Source organism: Podarcis liolepis (assembly GCF_965112155.1).
Source record: "Podarcis liolepis genome assembly, chromosome: 7".
NCBI lineage: Eukaryota > Metazoa > Chordata > Lepidosauria > Squamata > Lacertidae > Podarcis > Podarcis liolepis.
The window spans coordinates 76,628,664-76,649,262 of NC_139561.1; the positions used below are offsets into that span (position 1 = coordinate 76,628,664).

Consider the following 20,599-nt stretch of genomic DNA (forward strand, 5'->3'; position numbering starts at 1 on the left):
AGGCAGCCCTCAGGACAGCAGGGGATTGGCAAACGAAAAATAAGGATGACACAGTAAATCACCTTTGCAAATTCCGTCCAGGGGTGGGGAGAATGGGCTTCACTTGCAGTTTGTCTAAGCACCTGGTTCTCGCTCTGGCATGAGATGTGGGAGGCAGGGAGACGCTGGTGAAAACCCTCCTACACCGCCATTAAGAAGCAGAAGTTCTCTGTTGAATTGGATGTTAAATCTGCTTTAAAATACTGGTGCATGAGGGAAAAGGATTGCGACAACATACTGTGGAATATACCAGCTACATGGGTCAAAGGTTTGAATTGAGAAGATTTTCTTCGGAGTAAGACGGAGAGGGAAGCCCACATTTTCTTTTCTATAGGATTTGGCAACCCTCTCCAGAATATAAGATAAAAAGATATTTACAAGTGAGGAAGGGATGTTGGAGTAATACTGATACTAACAAGCAAAAATGGAAACACTGAAATGAAAGGGGGAGGGAAAGCTCAAGTATGACAGTATTGGAAAGGCAAGAGTAGTTCTCCATTTAAAAACTACAGATGAGGAAAACTCAGATTTGTGTGTGCTACTGATGGAACGTAATCTAAGATAAAGTTTAATTAGGCCATAAATCTCTTGCTGGAAGGAAAATAATTTGGGGGCTGTGATAAGAATGCTGCAGAGTTGGAAAGGATTAAATCTTCAGCACATTTGAAAACTGCCCACCTTTTCTAAGGCTGAGGGGGAAATGGCAAAGATCTGCAACATGTTTTACTAGTGAGGCAGAATGGTTTCTAGCAGACTGTCGCCTGTTCCAAACCATTGAAGCAAGGGACGGAGAGAGATAAGAGCCCTGAGAAACTTTGAGATTCAGTTCTGCCCCAAGCCACGATGGGAGAAAACAATAGCTGGGAAGTTAGAGACAACAGCATATATGGACAGAAGGAATCTCCATGGATATAACAGTTTTCACACGCGGGGCAGAATAAAGATAATAGTTTGAGTTCCTCATTTGAAGCTTTATAAATTTATATATTGTGACATCATAAATGGAAATAATTATGTAGCTGCTGACTAAGGGATTATTATTATAACTAAAATGTAACTGACATTAATTAAGATTATGGATCACAGTGACATAAGATCAGAAATGCACCCAAACCATGCGGGGAGCCACTTTAACTAAAATGTATTAATTGATAGTTGATTGGCACCTTGATAATGGTATATAATTTGGGAATTAATTCTTACTGTTATAATTTGGCTATTGTTGGGGATATATTGGAAAACTAATTTTTAAAAAAGTATTGAAAAACCACAGTGAACTGGGGAAGGAGGGGGACGTTCTGTCCTTTAGACTAGTTCTGAAGAACTACCCCCTTCTACTTTCCGTGTACTCAGCTCTGTGTGTTCTCTCTATTTTGCTGAGCAAATATTCTTTCCATCTCCTTTGGGAGGAGAGAGCTCTTTTAGAGCTGGAACAGCTTCAATTTCTGGAGGGGCTTTGATAACAAACAACTACTATTCCTTGGTGTCACTGCATTAAATTTTCATTTATTTAGCCAAATTTTTGTATTCTGGTCATGCTTTGGCAGAATGCTTGGAAGAGAAACCAACAGGTTTTGCCAAATGTCATTGTTAAGAGATAATAATTAAAAAATATCTGGCTGTTATGCAGCTGGGCTTAATTTTCAAGCATCTGGTGGCAAAATTCAACATGTAGAGGTTAAGGCAAACAACTGGACCTGTTGTGGGAATTATGAGGACATTCCAACAAGGAATGTGGGGTATTTTGCCTGAGAGGATCAGCAGGGGGAGAGAGCATAGGATAGTTTGTCATGGACGCGGAAAAACCCCACATTCCAGCTGTTGAAGGTGTGTCTCGAAGGCTGTGCCCTAACACCCATGATTAGTGCTTCTGAGCATGCACAAAGTGCCTTCCCACTTGACCCTGAAGTCCGAAGTGAGGGGAAAGTTTCAGGGCTGACAGTCGGACGTAACACAGCAGTCATTCAAGAAACGGAAGTTGTGAGTTGATGTCATAACCAGAAACCCACCAAATGCACCCCACTTAGCTTTCCAGGTGGACACGGGTGGCGCTGTGGGTTAAACCACAGAGCCTAGGACTTGCTGATCAGAAGGTCGGCAGTTCGAATCCCCGTGAGCTCCCGTTGCTCAGTCCCAGCTCCTGCCAACCTAGCAGTTTGAAAGCACGTCAAAGTGCAAGTAGATAAATAGGTACTGCTCTGGCAGGAAGGTAAACGGTGTTTCCGTGCACTGCTCTGGTTCGCCAGAAGTGGCTTAGTCATGCTGGCCACATGACCCAGATGCTGTACGCCAGCTCCCTCAGCCAGTAAAGTGGGATGAGTGCCGCAGTCTTGGAGTCGGCCACGACTGGACCTAATGGTCAGGGGTCCCTTTACCTTTTAGCTTTCCATAGAGGAGCACAAGAGAAATCTGCAGTCTTTGTAACATTTGCTTTATTGACAAGCACACAAGCAGATCACGAGTGGAGGCAAACAGGCAAGTCTTCAAGGCAACAATCTCCAGAGCTACATGGCCTTCAGCCTAAGGTGCTCTCCCTTCAAGCAACACTAGCTTATTCTCTCCACACCCCCTGCCCCTCTCTAGGACCCTTTCAGCTGTAAAAGCGCTATCATATGCAGACCACCTGTCTCTGCGCTCTCGAATTGCCCATTTAGGAACATCTACAGCCATCAAAGGAGCACTTAAGGCTCTCTGGATAACAATCCTTGAGTCCAATTAGGCATCACTGATAGACCATGCTGAAAGCCCCATTTGCAGTGCACAATGAGCTTGCAATATTCTAACCAGAGGACATGGAAAATGAGTGGACTCATTCTATGATTTCTGGACTCCGGCTCAGAGGGATAAGCTGTTGTCAAGCTGGAGGCATTATGGTTCTTTGTTCAAAACTGAGTTGAACTTGAGGACAGGAAATCCCAAAAAGGCATCTCTGAAGCTGCTTTCGGAAGTCTGGCCCTACTGCCTTGTGTCAAATGGCAATACAAACTTAGACTTGTTAGCTCTTAAAACTAATAGCTGTGGTGGTAATGGGGCAAGGCCAGGGGTGGAGCTTGTGGTTTTGTCGGATCTGGAAGTAGAGCCTACTTCAAAGCCTCCCTAGTCACAGAGAAGCAAGCAAGCTGTTTAGATTTGAAAGCCAGTCTTGTTCCTTGCATTTCTGGCAACTTCCCCTCTCCCAAATCAGCCAGGTCAGTACTTTGCTGATTAGTGACATCAACTAATTCAACTGTGAAATTTAACAATAATTAATAAAAGTGTTGCGGATTAGGGAGCTCCATGCAAAGGGAAAAGGCTGGCACATGTTAAATTGCTGGGCCCTCTGCCTGTATTGAGATGCTGGCAAGCCGATATTCCTTTCACTGCAATGTGCCTGAACAGCATGCAAATAATGGGACCTTCCCACTTTGCCTGGAGCCAGTCCTGAGACCTGTGGGTACAGGGTGGTATGCAGATTGAATTAATAATAATAATAATAATAGTGGTACCTCGGGTTACAGACGCTTCATGTTACAGACTCCGCTAACCCAGAAATGGTACCTCGGGTTAAGAACTTTGCTTAAGGATGAGAACAGAAATAGCATGGCGGCGGCACAGCAGCAGGAGGAGGCCCCATTAGCTAAAGTGGTACCTCAGGTTAAGAACAGTTTCAGATTTAGAACAGACCTCCAGAATGAATTAAGTTCGTAACTCAAGGCACCACTGTAATAATTTAAAGGTACACTGGTGATTCTTCTTCCTCATCTCACTTCTCAGCCGTGCAGAGTTGGCACCAGCGGATTCTGGGAGGAGGAGCCTAAGCCGAGATGGCCCAGATCCTGGTTCCTTGGGGACCACTGACCTGAAAGCAGGAGGAAGCAGTGGTTCAATCAAGCCTATTGCTGCAGGTATTTTAGCAGCAGAACCCCCACTCCAATGCATTTGGCTTTGTCACTGGATGCTGTTTTCAGCACCGAGAGTTCAATCTGGGTGCTGGCCAGAGGGGAGCATTGGGCAACATTCTCTGGTTAGGTCCTTGCCAATGTCATAGCTTTCCGTTTTCTGTGGGCCCAATCCAGAGGGAAAGATGAGCAGAGGGCGCCACTCCTTTCTCGCTGTTCATGGCCTCACCAGGAGCAGGTGAGCATGCAGTCACCAATGGAGGCTCATTCATTAGGGCAAAGGATGCGCTGAACAACTAGCTTCTGCCTCCCCTTCACCAACTCTCGCCTGCCTACCTCCCTGCCTGCTTGCCTTGCTTAACAACCTGCCCCAAAGGTGGCCCTGCCCATTAACTTCCTCCTCCCAAGTGCTGTCCTTGCAGCCAGGAGGAGGAACAAACTCTGGGACGCTTGCTGAGAAAGCGGCAAAGTCTACAGTGCGGGTTGAGCCTTGTGACTCTTCAGACTTCCAGCTACATCTCTCGATCTCTTTGCCGCCGCCACAAACCCTGAAAGAGACAAGGCACACTTGACGCATGATGCCACAAATTGCTGCCTGCTTAAAAGCTTATGCGGAGGAAAAAAGCAAAGCAAAAACTGCTTCTATCCTTGCTCGATAGAGCCCTAATGCCCTTTAATACACACTCGCAAGTGATTGCATAAGGGGTATGGGAGTTGTGAGGGGAAGCAGGAGGGGAACAACCTCGTTTCTGGAGGGGGGTATCAGAGCAGGCCCAACAGGAATGGCCCTACCATCGGGCAGAGTGAGGCAGCTGCCCTGGTTGGCAGTGGCCGTGAAGCTAACCTGCTGCATCTGGCAGCGGTGGAGGCTGCAGTTCCTCCCACAGCTAGTATTTCAGTTCTCAGCTGCCACTTGAGTTGAGTTCTGTTCATTGGAACGGTCAGTGCAAAGTCATCTTGTCCTTGGCAAAAGGCAGCAAAACGTCTTGGGCATCGCATGAGTCAGGCATCAGAGACGGCAGGCACAGTGTCGACAGCAATGAGGTGGGCAGTGTTTCCTGTTACGGGTACGCAAAAGTCATTTCTTTTCATCTCTGTAAACATCGGTTTTGATGAGCAGGAGTCTCAAACAATCCCACAGAGATCTTGATTGGTAATCAAAATGTGCAGATGCAAGCTGAAGAGAAGTCGTGGGGGAACGGTGTATAGAAAGGGAAATTATACTTCTCTTGGAACAGGGTTTGCAAAGGCCACCAGCGATGTCAAATGACTGAAAGAGCATTTTGAACATTCTCCCATGTTGCGTGTAGGGTTGCCACCTTTATTCTGGCAAAATACAGGACGGGGTGGGGGTGGGGGGGGTTGGAGGGAATCCCCCCCCCCCAAGCTGGTGCTGAAGTGTCTTCAAAGCAATCCATTACAATCTATTTCAACCTAACAGGATGGCCTCTCTGGAATTTGTTGCACATACATACACATGAATTTGTAAATCTGTCTGTGCTTGGCTATTCAGAGCTTAAATACATGACCTTTCACACACCCCTTTCAAACAGATGCGTTTGGAGCAGATCTCTTAACTTGGCACAGATTGAGAGAGAAGACCTGAAATACAGGACAAAACTGTATCAATACAGGATGTAGCGTTTCACATTGAAATACAGGACAATCCTGTATTTATGCAGGGCAGGTGGCAACTCTAGCTGCATGTGTTCAGTGCATCCGCGCAGCAGTTTCTTCTGTAATTATCAAGTTTCTAGCCCTCATTGTTGCAAGCAAAATGAAAACAAACAAAATGCAATCTGGGGGTGTTAAAAAGCTGAGAAACTGGGGTTGCTGGTGTTTCAGGGAATCTAGTCATTATGCCAGTTCCCCATAACCCACCACCTCTTTGTGAAAAAATCCTCTTCACACTTAATTGCCTTCCTCCATCCAGCTGCAGTAGATGTTCTCTCTACACCAGGGGTGGGAAGCTGGTGATGGTCCTGATGTTGCTGTACTGCAGTTCCAATTATCGCTGAACATCAGGCATACTGAGTGGGGCTGATGGACTGCAATGTCATCTTGAGGTCCAATGCTAATAAATAAATAAATTAATAATAATAATAATAATAATAATAATAATAATAATAATAATAATAATTCTCCCTTTCTACTCTACACACACACAGACACACACAAAACACTCCCTTATCTTTCAGTCAGCAGCTGGGTTGGGATGGAACGGTCCCCCATTTTTGCATTCCCCCTCAATAAAAACATTTGCAATGGTCAGATAATTTGCTGGACCACGAGTTAGCTCAGCTGGTTAGAGTGTGGTTCTAACAAGGCCAAGATCAAGGGTTCGATCCCCTTATGGGCCACCTGCATATTCATGCATTGCAGGGAGTTGGACTAGATGATGCTCAGGTTCCCTTCCAACTGCATTTCTATGATTCTATGAAATGCCCCTGGGGATTATAAACAGACACAAGTAGACCAAATTTGAAAAATGAGGAATTTGCTAAAAAATCATCAAATGCACTTTGTGTATGAGAGAGAAAAGAAATAACCCAAAACCACACAAAAAAAGCAGGTGCTGGTGCTGAATCAGTTAAGACAGACTTAAAAGCATTTTGAGTTAAAAGCATTGAGGGAAAGACTGTGGCTCAGGACTGAAGCAGCTGCCCTGATTGCAGCAGCTCCCAAGTTCACTCCCTGGGATCTCTACATAGGGTTGAGAGAGACTCCCTTTCTGAAACCCTGGAGAGCTGCTGCCAGTCCGTGCAGGCCATAGGGAGTTGGATGGGCCAATAGTCTGACTCAGTGTAAGGCAGCTCCGTACATTCCATGCGAGTGATTGAAAAGCACTCCCCCACCCCAATTTATTGGTACACCATTAAGAAAAAAAATAACTCTTTACGAAACACCTATAAAAACTGTAGATTGCATGCACTATTTTAGAAGAGGCACACACAAGGAGAGGGGGAGTTAGGCAAGACAACTCCCTGCTGAATTATAGTTCTGTGTTATTTAGTAGGTAGTAGCAATTTTGTATTCTTCGCCTCCAGCCTCCATCTTTGGCTGGCCATGGTCTAAAAGTGGGGCTCTCCTCCTGGGCCCAATTTCACCACAAAGCAGCGATGTGGCAGGTTTCCACACTACAAAAAGCTGATCCAACACCCTGTAAACTAAATGTTCTCAAGTTGTGGTTCATAAACCATTGGTGGTCCATCAGCTCCATCCAAGTGGTCCATGGGAAAGTTGCAAAAGGGTTGAGAAGATGTACAGTACTTCATTTTTCCAGGGATGGCAATGGAGACTATTTTGAGCAGCATCTTCAAGAACAAATGCAGAAGCAGGCTAATTGCTGAATAAGATCCAAGGGTAAAGCTGGCAAACGTCACACCCAACTTCACAGAACTTTGCTCACTAAAACAGGGACAGCTGTTGCATTAGAGAGGCAAGGATGTAGTTCCTGATCTGGTTGCCTTCCAGATGTTGTTGTCACTACAGCTTCCATTGCCCCTGACTGTCCACCATGTTGGAAGGTTCTGATGGAAATCAGAGTCATAATGATATCTGGAGGGCATGAGGTTGGGGAACGCTGCCCTGGAGTAAGTCCAATTGATCACAATAGGACTTAAATCTCAGTAGATATGGATCGGGGCATACCAAGGGGTTGGTAAGGTTGGTCCACACCAAGGACTCAGGCCCGGGGCGGGGCACAAAAATCATGCCTTGCCACTCTGGCTCAGAGTGGCTGAGTCCACCTGCCCATCTGTGTGCTCTCCAGTCTGCTCATCTGCTTCTCTGGATGGCCAGGCAAGGCACATAGGCTCATCTTGGTGGAGGAATTTGGCTGCTGGCATGGGCCATCACAGAGCAGACCTGACCCCAACGGCCATGGGGGAATTCATTGGTGGAGCGAGCAAGCGTTTTGAGTTTCTGGCTCATGGTCTCTCCCAGTTTTAGAGGTGCCAATACTGCCCCTTGCCAAGGGTACGAGGGACGAGGGGGTGGGCACCAATGCAGCTCTGTGCCAAGGGAACTTAGGTACACCTCTGGGCAGGATTACACAGCACACTGGTGATCAGGACTAAGAGGCATTGAGGAGGGCTGAGAAGTCCCAGGTTGGCAGAGTTGTGTGCATTTAGCAATGCTGACAACACAAGGGCAGTGTAAAATGTCTTACCTTGTGTCAGGGACTAACTGGACATAGAGGAGTGGTGGGAGGCACCAGCCGGGGAACCCCCAAGGGAAACCCCAGAGGAAGAAGGCTCCGAGCCTGGGAGTCAGTGATGGGACACTAAAGAGAGGTCAGCAGGAGAGGCAGGGCTGGATGCTGAAGGGGCAATGGAGTTTAGTGAGCAGGGAGAGCCGGTGACAGGAAGCAGTTCAGACTCCAAGGCTGAAGCTGCTGAAGAATCCAGTGAGTCTGCTTCTCCTACTGTGGCAAGCTCTCTTCCCCCCTGGTCTCCAAGAACACACAGAATAAAGAGGAGGACAGAGACCAGAGGTGCGCAGACACAGTTTGAGACTGCTTGGGAAACATCTGGGAGAGGAGGAGCCTTAGAAAGAGTGGGAGACAGGGACCTTCAGTCTGGGCAACTGCTCCATAGAGGCAAGACCTGCTGGGAAGGGTTGCTGAGTTGTCTGCCATTTCCTTGAATAAAAAGTTGACTTTACTGGCAACGGAGCCTTGTGTCTTTCGTCCTGACCTGTGTCTGACTCCAGCCCTGACACCTTGTGAGTCCCAGCCTTATTTTTAAAATGTCCAGTTTCTAGCCCTTGTGATTGCAAAAAAAAAAAAAAAGGCTTGAAGATCGATGGGCAATATCTAGGGAAATCTCAGGATTCAAGAAAGGGAAGCCTGAGCAGTATTTCTAATTGTCAGAGGTGAGCTTTCATTACCTAATTCCTTGTCCCTCCTTATAACGAGCAGGAATAGGATAATTCTCCTCTCTTTTTAACCTTGAAAAAGACGTATGTCAGTTTTGCAGAATTGAATATAGGCTGCAGAATGTCACTGCATGGGACCTTGCTGCAGAATGTTGTATCTAAATGCACAGTATACACAGGTCTGTGTTTAGGGATCCTCTCGTCTCCAGCTGCACAGTCAATGGAGCACTGTGCTGAGATATCGTGACTTTAAAAAGAAGAGTGCCTTCTCTGGTTTCTGCAAAACTGGCAGTTGCTTATCTCAAACACTGGTGGCCACTGGTGCCTCTTCAAAAGCTGTCTTGAAGACCTGCAGCAAGGACCTCCTCACTGCATCCTTGAACTCCTGCCCCACAAAGACATAGAGCAAGGGGTTGATGCAGCTGTTGAACAAGGCCAGACACTTGGAAAGAGGGATGGCCACCAGGTGCACAGCATCTGGAACAGCATCCATAGAGATCCTTGCCAGAGCCAGGGCATGGTAGGGCAGCCAGCAGAGGAAGAAACAGAAGACCACCCTGGTAACCACCAAGAAGGGCTTGCTGGACTTGTTGAGCTTCTTCTTGTGCATGGTCACCACCAGGATGGTGTAGGAGATGGAGATGACCAGCAAGGGCAGTAGGAACTGGTAGAGAAAGATGCAGATGGTGAGGACTTCTGCTTCCTGCCAGTCCTGGAAGATGTCCAGGTTGTTGCAGGAGCTCCGGTTATTCTTCTCCACTGAGATCTCAGTGAAGAAGTAAGAGCTGGGGACGAAGAAGGTGAGGGAGATCATCCAGAGGAGCCCGCAAGTCCCCCATGTGAGGCGCGGGGTCCGATAGTTCTGGCACCAGACGGGGGCCACCACCAGCACGCAGCGGTCCACGCTGATGGAGCTGAGTAGCAGGACACCGCTGCACACGCTCAGCCCAAAAAGGCAGTTGGCCACCTTGCAGGCCACTGAGCCAAAGGGCCAGTGCAGGTCCAGGGCCAAGTTCAACACTGTGACGAAGATTAGGGAGGTGGAAGCCAAGTCTGCCAAGGCAAGGTTGAAGAACCAAATGGTGTTGGAGGTCCAGCGGAGCTTCCAGCCGGTGACCCACAACACTATCCCATTCCCAGTCACCCCAGCTAGGAAGATGAAGCTGAAGATCACTCCAGTGATGATCTTTACAGTGCTGCGCACAGTGGCTTCCTCCAGGACCAGAGAGGATGAGGAGACATTGCCTGCTGGGCTTGTTGACATCTCCCTGCCAAAGAGAGAAGGAGAGAAAACCCATTAATTATAAATTTTATATAGTGCCATCACTTATGTTGGGGTGGAGAGCTCATTGGTTGGGCTCCAACTCCCATCAGCCCTAGTTAGCATGGCCAAAGGTCAGAGATGATGGGAGCTGTCGCCCAGCAACAGCTGGAGGGCCACAGGTATCCCATCCCTGTACTAGTGTATCATGGATGGCCAAACAGTCGCAGGTGGAATAGGTCATGGGTTCCCAAATTGTGGTTCATGGACCACCAGTGGTCTAGCAGCTTCATTCAGGTTGTCCACAGTGTGTGGATTTGTAGTTGAAGAAAAGAGATGGTGCATTCCTTGCATGAATCATACACACTGGTTTTGATTGTATTTTTTATTGCTTCTTCCATTTCTTATATTGTATTTTACTGCAATGCAATCTGAATTCTAGGGAATGCAATATTTAAGAAAGAAAAGAAGCAACAGTAATGCAATTTAGAATCATGCAGCATCTAGCACATTACAATTGTTGCAAAAGGCAGAAATAGTGATCCACCAATACCCTCTGCAATTGTCAAGTGGTCTGTGGGGAAAGGAGGTTTGGAAACCACTGGAATAAGTTGTAGTGGTTTGAGGTTCCCCCTGGATCTATGGGCCCAGATGTGGCACTGAGTGGGGCATGAGCTCGTCCCATGCTTTCCTGCAGCACATAGTTAAAACTATGGAATATGCAGAGATGGCCACAGGTTTGGATGATGTTAGAAGGGGATTAGACAAAATCACGGAGGGTACTAGCCATGGTGACTATGCTGTCAAGTGTCAGCATACCTATGAATGCCTGAAGCTGTGAATCACAGGTGAGCAGAGTGTTGATGCCCACAGATTGCAGGCTTCCCCAAAACATCTGGTTGGCCTCTGGGAGAATAGGAGGCTGGACCAGAGCGGCCTTTAGTCTGATCCAGGAAGGTTATTCTTAAGTTCCTGTGCTGAGTGCTCATTGCAAAGCCACATCAAGGCTAAGGGAGCTGTCCAGGGTTAGGTGCTGTAATTTCCCCAATAGCAGCACTTTCTCATACTCTGGACTTGGGGTACATGAGGTCCTTGGCCATCACTGCACCACCTAAATGATAAGCACCATCAACTTCATCATTATTTTGGGCAGGGATAAAAGGGCGACAGGGTGTCTTCTGCATCCTCGCTGCAGCTTTTCAACCCCTCACCCTCCTCTTTCCGTTCACAGCCACTCTATCCAATGCAAGAGTCTGCAGCCCAAAGGGAAAACTCAGCCCTCCATGTACTCAGCCACTAAAATCTAGGTGGCTTGTAAGAGTAGAATAAGGAGGTATATGGGTGAGTGGTCCTTCTAGCTTTTGCTATAGTATGAGTTGCATGGAAATGCAAACAATAAGACACAACACACCCATGCTCTCTTATCTTGATCATATTCATATGGTGTACACATGGAAAAACCCACAAGAGAGATTAACATTTGAGATTAACATTTTTGTTTGATCCACCATGCATTCAGCATGCATTCAGGAAAGGTTGCCTGACTGGAGGGGCCAGGATTTCTGGGTTTTCTTCCAGAGGAGAACCCTGTACTCCCTTTTCAGTTCTGTTCCACCACTCCTTTCTCCCACCCACCCACCCACCCACCCACCACCCTTTGCAATTACTTTAATATATATATATATATATATATATATATATATATATATATATATATATATATATATATATATATATCAGTAAGTGAAATTCTCAAGGGCAATCTCTGTTGCTCTGGTTACAGCACAACTTCTTTCTAGCTGGGAATATTACGCAGAGCAGAGGAGAGGGAGGAGCGTGAGCTGGAGGGCAGCTTGGATGAATGAAGCACCGTTCAAAGCAGAAAGTTGCATAAGGGGTTGTAGAGATGTTCTGTTGCCAAGAGATGGGAAGAGGCAGAGCAGGCAAAGCTGCCATGGTGGGAGTTGGTCAGTGATGACACATGCCAAGCCCACATGGGGGCAGTTCTCCTGCACCCAAACCCCACAGTGCCGCTCTCTCTAAATTCAGCATTCGTGTTGAAGGCAAACATGTAGGAATATGTTAATGACGTAGATCGGGGAAAAGGTACTGGTGGATCTAATCTCTCCTTTCAGATTTGCAAGCACAAATGTAGAAAATCGTGAGAGCTTTTTTGAAATCATAGCACATTTTATTTATTTTTATTTTCTGCATTCACAACCCACCTTTCCTGTAAGGAACTCCAGGTGACATACATGGTTCTCTTCCACCTCACAACAACCCTGTGAGGTGGGCAAGTGACTGGCCCCAAATCACCCAGTTTGCTTCCTGGCTGTGTGGAGATTTGAACCCTGGTCTTCCAAGTCCTAGTCCGACACTCTAACCACTACAACACACTGAATTTTCAGCTTGTAACATTGTTAATAGCGTTCAGAGTTCAGCTGTGCAATGATAATTTTGATGGTGGGGGGGGGGGGTTAATATAAGACTATTCTTGAATCCAGAATTTTGGCATTTCAGATTTGGAGGAGAGAGAAAAATCTGCTGTATCTCTCTCGGATGAGAACTTAGGTTTTCGGCTCCGCTTCTTGCATCCCTGCTGGAGATCACCATCTGTATGCAATCTTGTTATGCAACACTCCTGCGGCTGTATAAATAACATAGCTATTGTTGCGTCTGGCCTGCTGGGTACGGCTGTAACCTAGAAGCTCTCTGCGTGTGGGTGGTACGCATTGTGCAACCTTTCTCAAAACTCATTCCAGCTGCTGTTTAAATGCCCCGAGACATACAACCTGGAAACAGCAAAATAAAAAAGGTATGCAGGTAGCTGGGGGTTGCAAGACCACCATGTTTTACTAACCCCCTGCTCTTCTGCTGTTAACAGCAGCCCAGCACAGAAGTTAAGCAGGTGAAAATTCCACACTCTGTGTCAGGGAAAACTGTTCTCAACCGACTGTGTACTGAGTACAAAAAGCTAGGCCAGTGAAAAGAAAAGTCACCAGTCCGCAGGAGGTTTTGAAAACGGCACCTTTCCCCCGTTTCTTGATGATATATGAAAAAGGAACTGGACCATCATTTTGCAGCAAAACGCCCATGTTTACATTTTGCGCCCTGTTACTTTAACATCGACTTCGTTGGACTGCTCATGTTGTTCGGATGCCTGGAACAAGCGCGAATTCAGGACGAAAGGGAAAAACGAGCTAAGATGAAATCCTCACCGTGATCAACTCCCGCCCAGAAACCTATGTCCCCACTGTAGAAGGATGTGCGGATCCAAAATTGGCCTCCACAGTCACTTAGAGACACACTGTTAAGACCTCAGGGAAGACACTCTTACTCAGCTACCAGTGATCACCGAGGAAGAAGACGACTTCTTGCAACTGGCTACCTTACCAGAATCGCACTTCATGCCATGACGTTGATGGGACAAGGGCAGGAATCCGCAGGCTGCCAGATATTGTTGGACTACAATACTGTCACGCGACAAATACATCATATTCATTTAGTAAGGCCTTTAATGTCATGGCACCGCTAATGTGGAGCTACTAAATTAGACAGGCACCTCCAATTCTGGCGGTCTGACTGGATATAACGCACCTTCCTTCATCGTTTACAAGGGCAGCACAGAACAGAGTTAGCGGGGTGCATCTCTGTAAAGAACTAAGAAGAAGATGACTGCGAAGATGCTGCTTGTCTCCTTTTGCGCCTCGCTTGTCCCTTCGTGTCAATAACTACGGCCGAATTTCCAGGGTCCCGTCCCCCGACCCCCAGCTCTCTAGAAAGGGAAGCGAAACCCCAAGAGCGCATTTGCCCCTTCAGATGCGCGCCGCAATCCCTTTCTGCTCCAATCTTGCTCCAATATTTCCGGCACCACCTTAAAGGCAGGAATTCTTTACATTTCCATGGAGAGCGGACAGAAGTCGGGGAAGTGATCAGGCCAAGCCACGGAGGGCTTGCAGCGCGAGCTGGAACTGTTCAAAGCGCAGTGTGCCTCCTCTTTTTTTAAAGCTTCCTTATTTATTAAAGCTGGAGCCTGGAGGGGAACTGGGAAAGGGGATTCTTATTGGTGCATGGAGGCAGATGTTCAACCGGTGTGGTTTTTCTCAGCATTCCCTCCTCCATGGGGGGTGGGCGAGCTCGACCTGTTGAACTATCCTGCCTCTTATGCCTAGATAGCTCAATTGGCTAGAGAGTGGTGTTGACAACGCCAAGGTTGCAGGTTCAATCCTCGTATGGGACAGCCGCTTATTCCTGCCTGGCAGGAGGTTGGACTAGATGATCCTTGGGGTCTCTGCCAATTCTGGTTCGATGTAGCCACCGGTGGTGGGTATGTGCGCCAATACTGGCGCTCGGTTGCCCAGGCAGCGGGCGGGGCGCGCCTTGCCCCTGCTATTCAGCCCGTTAGCTGCCTACATGCGGGCGTCTCCTTCTGCATGAGGCTCATCAGTCAACCTCCCCGCGACGGGGCGGGAGATCTGCAGGCAGGCTCGCCCGCTCCCATTCCTGCGCCCTCGTCCCCGGTGGCGACGGCGGGAGGTTTGCTAATAATGACGGATTAGGATGAGCCAGCCGGCCCCGCGGGCCGCTTTGGGACACCGGAGCCGTCGGGGGAGCGCAGGGCCACGTGCTCCGGAGCCGCCAAGGCCCATTAGGCGCGCTAATTGATGCGCGCCCAGCTGCTTCAACGCACGCACAGCTAACAAACGCCAGGCGCGCCGCCGGCGAGCTGTTAATTCATTAAGCGCTTTCTCTCCAGACAAGGCGGAAGAAAGAGTTGGCCGGGGAGGAAAAGGTTTAATCGAGGCTTGAGAACACAGCGCGACGCCCTCCGATTTATTAACTCCCGCTCTGACCACTGGACGCCACTCCCGTCGCCTTGGTGAGAAGACGACGAAGGGATCTCGGTCCTTCGGACTTTTCGTCTTAAATCCGTATCCCTACCTCCGCCTCCCCTTTTGTAAGAAGGGTATCCGCTCCAATATCTATTGCCTAATAAAATCTAATCATGTTATTGCACTGATCAGTGTTGCGGCGCAGAAAAATCTTGCGCTGCTTAATTTTTCCGCGGGAAAGAAAATTCCCTTTTATAAGTTCATTAGTAACCATGAGTGGGTGCCAGCTGTGAGTACAATATTAGGCAAGCTTTGTACTTTCAAACTGTTTAGCCTAAATACAAGTAAAATAAACCTTGTTAAATTAGATTACTCTCTAGGGCAGGTAGCCAGGATAGTGCTCTCCAGATTTCACCCCCCGTCAGCCCCAACCAGCAAGTGTCAGAAAATTATGGGAGTTCAATACTTAAGCAGAAGTATAAATATTTAAAGAACCAGAAGGGGAAGTTGAAGGAAGTCACGGGGAGGTGGGGTTTCATTTTCTTTTATATGACAAATGTTATATTGTGTTGTTTGATTCAATATAAAACTAAAAAACCAATAAAATCTTCAAAAAAAGAAAAATAAATTATGGGAATTCAGCATCATCTGGAGGGTCCACATTGGCTAACCTTGTTTTAGGGCATCCCCTTACCCCCGATGCAAACTGGTTTGTTTCTGATTTGTTACACTATGGAAATTATCCTAATTTGCCTGACAATAATATCTGGGCGGGATGCGGGTGGCGCTGTGGGTTAAACCACAGAGCCTAGGACTTGCCGATCAGAAGGTTGACTGTTTGAATCCCCATGACGGGGTGAGCTCCCGTTGCTCGGTCCCAGCTCCTGCCCACCTAGCAGTTCAAAAGCACATCAGAGTGCAAGTAGATAAATAGGTACCGCTCCAGCGGGAAGGTAAATGGCGTTTCTGTGCGCTGCTCTGGTTCGCCAGAAGCGGCTTAGTCATGCTGGCCACATGACCCGGAAGCTGTACGCTGGCTCCCTCGGCCAATAAAGCGAGATGAGCGATGCAACCCCAGAGTCAGCCACGACTGGACCTAATGGTCAGGGGTCCCTTTACCTTTACCTTATTACCTATTATCTGGGCATTTTTCCAGTTCAAAATTTTCCTGAAAATGGGAAATATCCCTCCTTTTTCCCAAGGTGCCCAATTCAAGGTGGTTATGTTGATATACAAAGCATGCCAGTAGATAAATAGGTACTGCTGTGGCAGGAAGGTAAACGGCGTTTACTTGTGCTCTGGTTTCCATCATGGTGTTCTGTTGCACCAGAACTGGTTTAGTCATGCTGGCCACATGACCCAGAAAGCTGTCTGTGGACAAACGCAGGCTCCCTCGACCTGAAAGCGAGATGAGCGCCGTAACCCCATAGTCGCCTTTGACTGGACTTAACCATCCAGGGGTCCTTTACCTTACCTTACCTACAAAGCAGCTTGTTTCTCAAACAACTGAAGAGTGGGGGAGACTCTTGCTGATGGTACCACAATCCTTTGGGATCCCAGGGACCGTGGTGCACAGGAGAGCCTTCTCTGTAGTGGCCCCTTGCAATGGAACTCCCTCACTTCAGCGAGCCACTTGGCACTTTCATTGTACTCTTAGGACTCAGTTTCATCTTGTCCTGTTGCTTTCACCCCCAGGGAAAACCACTCTTTAGTGCTCAATTGGAGCAAACAACAGTTCAAGTTTTATCCATATTGACATTTGTTCCGAATTAGTGCTAAAGAGTTGGTTTTCCCCAAGAAAGGAGTGGTGTGAGGGGTAAACCACTCAGACCCCTGCCTAGACAGCTTGGGTCAAGTGGAAAACTGTTTAGAACTGTGCTTCCCCTCCACTTCTGCGCTCTAGTAATTTGTGTTGCTTTAATTACAGTTCTAAGTGACATTTTAATGACATACAATGTGAGTCAGGGCTTTTTTTTCCAGCCAGAACTCACCCCAGAATTCAGTTCCAGAACCTCTCAGGTGGGCGCCACTGCCATTATAAGAGAACAAGGAAGGTGTTCATGGTGAGATTCCTGCATTGCAGGGGTTGGACTAGATGACCCTTGGGGTCCCAACTCTACAATTCTATGATTCTCTCTCCATTTATGCTCCTCAAGCAGCAGCATACCAAACAGAGCAGAAGCTGCTCCACATACTGTAGAATTCCTATACGGAGAGCAATTTACCTGCAGGGAACAGAATTAACCCCCCAGGTGTGAGAGTCCCTCTCCCCTAAACACAAACACACACAAACAAACACACACACACACACACACACACCAGTTTCCCTGTGTGGAAATGCTTTCCGGGCAGAAATTTTGTGACCTGTGAAGTTGCTCTTTAGAACAAGCATTGAAGGGTCCCAAGATCTAGGGAAGAATTGTGGCCTCTTTGCCTTTGGGTTTCCTTAAAAAAGAAATGAAAGCAGAGAATGGATCCTCCATATTCAGAATCGGTGTACCCTTGTGGGATGCTAGGTGGGAACAAAGAACAAGGGGTTCCAATCACTTTCTTGCTTTGATTGTGAGTGTCTCAAAGACATTTGACTTGTCGCTGTTGAAGGCAAAGCACCAGGCAGCATGGACTTTAAGTCACATCTAATAGGATGATTTATATAGAGTTCCTTTCGGCAGCAATCACATACTCATTTACCTGGGAATAGGAACCACTGAACTTACTTCTGAGTAGACATGTATAGGGATTAACAACCCAAACACTTATGTCTGCCTCTGCCTCAGTTTCCCCATCTATGAAATGGTCCTGTTACCACCTGTTATCTGTGGCCATGTTACAGCGCCAGATTTCTAACCCCAAAGCATCTCCAAAGGTAGGGGGGGAAATACACCTGTGTGTTAAAAGGATGCATCTTATATATCCTTTTCTAGCACAGGGGAATGTGTGCAGGATCATGTATGGAGAGGGGGAAAGAAGGAAGACTGAACACTGTCCCTACCCACTTTTTAATTTGGACCTAAATCCATTGAAAGAGATGGTTTTACAAAGTTGGATCTCTCCCCAGTTATGGTTTTTAAAAGGTAATTACTCTTGTAATAATTCGGTGGATAGGGCTTTAGAAAGGCTTTTGTCGTCAGGTTGTTAATTATTATCCATCGCTAGAAACAGGTGGTTTTACAAAGTTCCGTACCTCCTTACGCATGAAAAAGGCAATTATTATTATTATAATGACAAGTTTGGTGGAGATGGTCTTGGAAAGGCTTTTGTTGTTACACTGGTTAGTCATGTCCACTCACTTCAGTGGGTCTACTCTGAGTAAGACTAGCATGGAATACAATCCATTATCTCCCCATCACCATCCTAAGGAGCTGGTGTATAAGAGGGAAGGGAGGAGGAGAAAATCCCTTTGGGGATCAAGCTGTCTTACCTTGCTGCAGGTCTGGTCAGTCTCTTCAACAGGTTAGAAAGGTAGTGAGCTCTGGCTGCCGCCTCCTCCTCTGTCCATCTGCCGGCAGAAGGTGTGGGTGATTTTCTGCTAGCTCCAGAAGAAGAGTGGAAGATGCTTTGATCCCGACCCAGTAGGATGACCTAAGCCCAGTGCTGTGGGCAATGAAGCTGATGCTCCGTCTATTACTGAAAAGCCCCCAAGTACTGAGTGTTAGAGAAGCGGATTAGCTGTTCCCTGCAAGGTGATGCGGGGCTCGCTGGCATATCTTTGTCTTCCTGTGCGTGAGGGAGATGTGGAGCGTGTGAGACACGGGGAGAGAGCACGAGAGCAAGTGCTGAAGCTGGAAGGAGCAAGCCGGTCTATAAGGTAGCAAGAAACTCAGCTGCCCAATAGAATTGATGCAATAGGGAGCGGGGGTGTCTCCCTCGCAGACAATGGATGGGTTAATGCAGCCTCCCCCAACGCAATGTTTTGGACTACAACTCCTGTCTGCAGCAGCCAGCATGGGCGATGGTCAAGGGTGATGGTTCCTGCCTCAAAAATCTGGAGGGCCCCATGTTCAAAGGAAAGAAGAAAAACTGTGCAAGTGCAACCCCCCCCCTTCCAGCTCTTACTCTGCCTTTTCCTCTCTTTCAGCTGCACCATGGTGATGAACAACCCTGGACTTAAAAGAAGGATGCAACACAGGTGCAAGTGACAGTTCAGGCATTAGCTTGCTTTCTGATAATCTGAGTGATAGTTGTTCTCAGTGGCATCGCAAGGGGGGCAGGCAGTGCGCCCCGGGTGCCGTGTCTGGAGGGGTGACAAGAAGGCACCCCGCGGTGTGCTTGCCCCACCACCCCTGGGCGCGGCAGCGCGAGCAGCCATTGTGCCACCACAGCCACATGTGGAGGATCCTCCGTGGCTGCAGCCGTGGGAAGAGGATCCCGCCACCGTCAGTACAGTGTTTGAGGGGCACCAGTGGCAAACCGCTATGTACAACGCCTGCGCAGTGCTGCATGCATGCGCTGCATGTAGCAACACTGCACATGTGCTGTACATAGCGGTTTGCCCCCAGCGCTGCCCAAGCACTGTGCAGACAGAGGTGGGATCCCTCCACCACCGCTGCAGCCGCAAGCCGCTACATGCAACGCATGTGCGGTGTCACTATGTACAGTGCATGCATGCGACAGCAAAGAGAAAAAGAACAAAGGACAATAGTCCCACTTCACAGAACACAGTAACACAAACATCCTGTCTTCATCACTTCCCACTCTGTGGAGTCAAAACATACACCGTCATGTGATAGACAAAAATCCCATGACTGCAATCATAGATCAGGAATTCTAACAGGCGCAACGTGTGCGCAGCCAGCGGTTTGCCCCACCCCGGGTGTCAGCCTTCGTTCGCCCCTAGAATCATAGAGTTGGAATAGACCACAAGGGCCATCGAGTCCAACCCCCTGCCAAGCAGGAAACACCATCAGAGCACTCCTGACATATGGTTGTCAAGCCTCTGCTTAAAGACCTCCAAAGAAGGAGACTCCACCACACTCCTTGGCAGCAAATTCCACTGTCGAACGGTGTTGTTGTTGTTGGAGGCATGCAGCGGAGGTGAAGATAAAGATAACAACATTTCATTATCTTGCAGCCGGAGGACACCGCCCTGTTGACAATTTATAGCCTTCCTTTTGCAAACAGACCACTTACAACAGGCATAGGCAAACTCGGCCCTCCAGATGTTTTTGGGACTACAACTCCCATCATCCCTAGCTAACAGGACCAGTGGTCAGGGATGATGGGAGTTGTAGTCCCAAAATATCTGGAGGGCCAAGTTTGCCTATGCCTGACTTACAATATGAAACCACACTGAAATGCAGACAGAAAAGAAATGATAAAATGATATCCTGGATAGCTCAGTTGGCGAGAGTGTGGTGCTGATAATGTCAAGGTTGCAGGTTCAATCCCCATATGGGACAGTTGCATTGCAGGGGGCTTGGCTAGATGACCCTGAGGTCCCTACAATTCTATGATATTTGACAAATCACACTTTTACAGGATTGTTGTAAGGGCCAGTGGACTAACTCGGCCCAGTATACCTGAAGAAGCGTCTCCACCCCCATTGTTCAGCCTGGACACAGAGGTCCAGTGCTAAGGGCCTTCTGGTGGTTCCTTCACTGCAAGAAGTGAAGTTACAGAGAACCAGGCAGAGGGCGTCCTCGGTTGTGGCGCACGCCCTGTGGAATGCCCTCCCATCAGATGTCAAGGAAGTAAACTACTACAGTGGTACC

At 47.8% G+C, this 20,599-nt stretch overlaps 1 protein-coding gene and 1 long non-coding RNA gene across 2 annotated transcripts; one reads left to right on the top strand and one right to left on the bottom strand.

Annotated features, from left to right (window-relative positions):
• The first annotated feature begins 2,456 nt into the window (after positions 1–2,456).
• LOC310712432 lies at positions 2,457–8,584 on the top strand. Its single transcript, XR_014528885.1, has 2 exons — positions 2,457–7,574; positions 7,607–8,584. It is a non-coding gene; the product is annotated as an uncharacterized lncRNA (long non-coding RNA).
• LOC310712410 (chemerin-like receptor 1) lies at positions 6,829–18,674 on the bottom strand. The gene is made up of 2 exons (XM_083515445.1): positions 18,310–18,674; positions 6,829–10,063 (listed from the first exon to the last, which is right to left on the bottom strand). The coding sequence occupies exon 2, from the start codon at positions 10,057–10,059 to the stop codon at positions 9,097–9,099; it is 963 nt and encodes a 320-aa protein (XP_083371571.1). The 5' UTR covers positions 10,060–10,063; positions 18,310–18,674; the 3' UTR covers positions 6,829–9,096.
• Positions 18,675–20,599: the final 1,925 nt, after the last annotated feature.